The 4,731-nt window shown below is 48.0% G+C and overlaps 1 protein-coding gene across 1 annotated transcript in view; it reads right to left on the bottom strand.

Annotated features, from left to right (window-relative positions):
• The window catches only part of DCAF10 (DDB1 and CUL4 associated factor 10), a 46,088-nt gene extending 41,939 nt beyond the window's left edge, over positions 1-4,149 (bottom strand). The window contains exon 1 of the mRNA XM_006886864.1: positions 3,758-4,149. Within this exon, the coding sequence (XP_006886926.1) occupies positions 3,758-3,855 (98 nt within the window). The 5' untranslated portion in view covers positions 3,856-4,149. The remainder of the gene's footprint in view (positions 1-3,757) is intronic.
• Between the last annotated feature and the right edge of the window lie 582 nt (positions 4,150-4,731).

The raw sequence follows: 4,731 nt of genomic DNA, 5'->3' as shown, positions 1-4,731 counted from the left end.
TGCATAGGGTCGCTATGAGTCGCAAACGACTCAACGGCACATAACAACAACAACAACTCCTTTCAAGTGAATACCAATTTATGGTGGTTCTGCTGAACACAGAGAAACTGCTCTACGGGGTTTCCAAAGTTACAAATTTCTACAGAAACAGACTGTTACATCTTTTGCCTTCCGAGCAGCTCCACAACAACGTACTGCCATCAAGTGACAATCAACTCTTGGGTAACCCTCCACTGAATTTCTGAGGCTGTAAACTGCATGGGAAGAGATTCCTCATTTTCCCCCCACAGAGCTACTGGCGGATTCCAACCATCAAGAGGCTCAGACTTTGGATTAACAGTGCTTATGGACGATACTACCAGAGCTTCCTATAGAGCAGCAGGTGGTGAGTTAGAATTGCCAAGCTTTGGGTGAGCAGCCACACTTTAACCACAGTGCCACAGGCTGCTTCAATTTAGCTGTACTCATCCACTGCCGTTGAGTTGATTTTGATTAACAGTAACCTTACAGGACACAATAGGACTGCCCCATTGAGTTTGGAAACAGGCTGCTACATCATCCTCTCACAGAAAGGCTGGTGTCCAAACTTGAGGTTAGCAGGCAAAGATCTGAACAACTAAGCATTCTTAATTTAACAATATGTATCAAAAAATCTTCATAAACTGTGACTCATTTATAGGGGTTTACCCTAGAATAGAACTCAGAATAGTCTATAGTAAGTTCTTTCAAACCCTTTATCTCAATTTGTAAATATAAGTTGTTGTTATGTGTCATCAAGTCACCTACAATTCATAGCAACCCTATGTACAACAGCTCTGAACCCTGCCTTGTCCTGAGCCAGTCTCAATGACTATGACACACCTACCCACCCCTTACCCCTGTCACTGTGTCAATTCATCTCATCCGAGGTCTTCGTCTCCTGCGTTGTCCGTTCACCCTTCCAAGAATTATGTCCTTCTCCAAGGACTGGTCCTTCCTGGCTACGTGCCCAAAGTTTGTGAGACATAGCTTCAAAATCCTTGCCTCCAAGGAGAACAACTGTTTTCATCCTCTCCAAGACAAACCTGTTTGTTCTCTTGATGTTCCATAGTATGTTCAATACTCTTCTCCAGCACCACAATTCAAAGGCATCTATTCTTCTTCCATCATCCTTAGTCATTGCCCAGCTCTCTGATGCATAGCAAATAACTGAAGACCATGGTCTGGATCAGGCACAGTTTAGTCCCTAGACTGACATCATTATTCTTCAGCACTTTGGAGAGGTTCCTGACAGCAAACTTCCCCAATGCATTGTCTTCTGATTTCCAAGACAAGAGTGTTGACTGTGGAGCCAAACGAGCTAAAATTGTCAACAACCTCAATCTCTTCTTCATCTATCAGGGTGCTGCAAATTGGCCCAGTGGTGAGAATCTTTGTCTTCTTGACGCTGAGCTTCAATCCACACTGCAGACTACAGTCCTTGACCTTCTGCAGCAAACACTTCAGGTCTTTCTCAGTTTCAGCAAGCAAGATTGTGTCATTTACATAACACAGGTTATTGGTAAGTCTTCCTCCAATCCAGATGCCACATTTCTCCTCATAATGTCCAGCCGCCCAAATGATCTGTTCCGCATACACATTGAAAAGGTATGGAGACAGGACACATCCCTGACACACTCCTTTCCTGATTTTGAATCATGCAGTGTCTCCTTGCTCTGTTCTGATCACTGCTTCCTGGTCCAAGTCTAGGTTACAAAAAGCATAATCAAATGTTCTGGGAATCTCATTCTTCTTAAGGTTTGCCCCAATTTAATATGATCCACACAAAGCCTTTGCATAGTCAATAAAACACAGACATTCCTCTGGCTATATATAGTTATCTAACTACTATAACTAGGTGACCCTAGAGGTTTTAAGATGATATAAATATTATTATTACCTGATTCACTATTATGGTACTTGAATTCAGACTAGAGAAGTATTCAACAAATATTTGCTGAACAAGAGAATGAATGGAGAAATGAAGCAATTAACTTGCAAAACACAGGCCTTTTTGGAAGTGAGAATAATACTGTCTCATGCTGCAGTCTTCATATAGTCTAGCTCTGCAGATTATTATACAGCAGAAGGATTGGTTCTAATTAAGAACCTCCAAAATGCAGGTGACAGAATTTTGCTTATTGAAAGTGATGATTATTTGAAGCACTTACCAATGAAGATCAAAGACTACAGCTTTCACTACAGGTTACACTTCAACATAAAAAAAATATGCTTACAACTGAATCAATAAGTAATATCATGGGGTGGGGGGGAAGGAAGAAAGAAAGCTGTCAAGGATTTCATTTTACTTTGATCCAAAACCAACACCCAGGGAAACTGCAGTCAAGAAATCAAATAATGCATTACACTTGGCAAGTTTTCTGCGAAAAAACAACTCTGTAAAGTGTAACAAAGCAAAAATGTCACTTTTAAAATTAAGGGGGGGAATTGTATACCAATGAAAAGAATTTTTCTTTTACTTTTCAAAGAGAAGGGAGAACTAGGCGGGGAGGGGTGGGCAGGGAGAAAAATGCAACAACGAATGGAAATGAAACAAAGCAACAATAAATGGAAATCCAAAGTCTCTGTAAATATTCATTAAAATTAATAAAATAAAATTTAAAAAATTGGGAAAAAAATTAAGGTGGAGCAGGGGACACAGGGAGGATAATGTGCAACAATTAATGACTGGAAATCCAAAATCTCTGTAAATGTTCATTAAAATCTAAAATATATATATATATATATATATATATATATAATGTATAAATTAAACTGCACCTGACCCAAGCCATGGTATTTTGAATCACCTGATATGCATGCAAGAGCTGGAAAATCGACGAGGACTAAAGAAGCATTAGGGTGTTGGTGGAAGACTACTGAACAAATATGTCTTCGCAAAAGTACAGCCGATTGCCTCTCAGATGCAAGGATGGCCAAACTCGCTTCAGTTTGGATCTGTTATCAGGTCAGGCCAGTCCCTAGGGGAAGGTATCACGCTTGGCAAAAAACAGAGGGTTAGTGGGGGTTGAGGGAAGAAGACCCTCAAGATGAACTGACACAGTAAATGCAACACAGCAATGGTAAGGATAGCACAGGACTGGTCATCGTTTATTCTGTTGTACATTGCGTCTTTATGAATTGCACATCACAAATAAAAATAGATTGTAAATATATATATATACTGTTCAACCTGTCTGCCCACGCAAAATGACAACGCTTTCCAAACACGTTATTTTGAAGACGGTCCACTGCCTAAAGTAAATGCTGCCAATTGTCCAAAACTTATTTTAATTGCCCAGAGGAAAAAATGCTGGGCGCCCTTAACAGATGCCTGCAGTCTCGCCTGGGACTTTGACAGGACCTTCCAGGATCGTGAGAGGCACCAGTCTGCAGTGTCTTACAGGAGCGAAGGGACACGCACGGCGCGGGGTGCAAGGCTGTGTACACGGGCTCCCTGACACTGACGCCGGCTTAGGTGGGAAAAGCCCAAAGTGACAGGGAAAGAATGGGCGTTTATTCAAAAATATATGTTCCGACGTGGCGCTGACAGATCTAATGGGGGACTCCGTGCATTTCTCATCCTCTGTGTGTTGAACCGCGCCACCGAGCAGCTCGGGTCAGCCTGCTGCAAAGGGACGCCATGGGGGGTTTAATAAAGGATTTCCGAACGCGCGCCAACGGCCCCGAATGGCGTCGCCCAGCCCGGGGCGCCCCGGCTGCGGGAGGCAGCACTTACCCGTCGGGCGAGTACTCGAGGTTGAAGACGGCGCCGTGGGTCTGCGTGCCGAGGTACACCGAGTCGGCGGGGTGGATGGAGCCGTAGAGGTGGGTCATGGTGCGGAAATTGTCCCGCGCCGGGTCCACGAACAGCCCGCGGCCCAGGCTGCGCTCTCGCAGCCACCCGAACAGCCGGGCCCCGGGGCCGCTCAGGCCCGCGATCCAGCCTCGCCGGCTCCGGCTCCCGGCCCTGCAGTCCGACCCGGGACGCCGCCGCGGCGGTGACGGCGGTGACAGCTCCCCCCGGGCAGCGGCGGCAGCGGCCGAGGGCTTCGGAGCTCCGGGAGGCTCGAGCTCGCCGGCTGGCACGTCCAGGGGCGACGAGGGGGCATCGGGGCGGCGACGGCTCCTGGCCGGCGACGAGGAAAGGGCGGCGGCAGCCCCCGGAGGGCTTGGTGGCGGCGCGGCGTCTGCCGCCTGGTCCCCGTGGAACGCCAGCTCTTCAGTCCCGGCTCCGGCCGCCTCGTTCTCGCTGGGGCTGCAGGGCGCGGAGCGAAACATGACCAACGCCCCCGCCCCCTGCTCACCGCCGCTGCCCCGCCAGCCGACACCGCGGTGCTCCCCCTGCAGCCGCTACTTCCGGCGTGCGGAGACCTAATCTCGCCGACTAGGAAACTCGCGCCGCCCCTCGGCCACCGCCCGCGGGGGACCGGGAAAGGGAGAACACCGCGTGGTTTTGGGGTGCAGCCGTGCGGGTCTTTGTAAGTGTCTGTTAGAGGCAGTCTTGATCGCCACAGGCCATAGGTGTGCGGAAGTAAAGAGGTTCCGAGTCCAGGTTGTCTGGGGCGGTGTTAGCTTCTGGGCACAGCATTCGCCTTAGGTTGTGTGTCTAACTCCGAGGCGAGCCTGACTCGTCAGTCCCTTGAGGCTGCTTAAGATGATGTCCTCTCGTCTCCACTGCACACCAACAGCGAGAGGAAGGTACTGTAGACA

Source organism: Elephantulus edwardii, unplaced genomic scaffold, assembly GCF_000299155.1.
Source record: "Elephantulus edwardii isolate Elephantulus edwardi_28Jun2011 unplaced genomic scaffold, EleEdw1.0 scaffold00052, whole genome shotgun sequence".
NCBI lineage: Eukaryota > Metazoa > Chordata > Mammalia > Macroscelidea > Macroscelididae > Elephantulus > Elephantulus edwardii.
The sequence above is the reverse complement of the archived record's forward strand: the minus strand, read 5'-3'. Positions and strand labels throughout refer to the sequence as shown.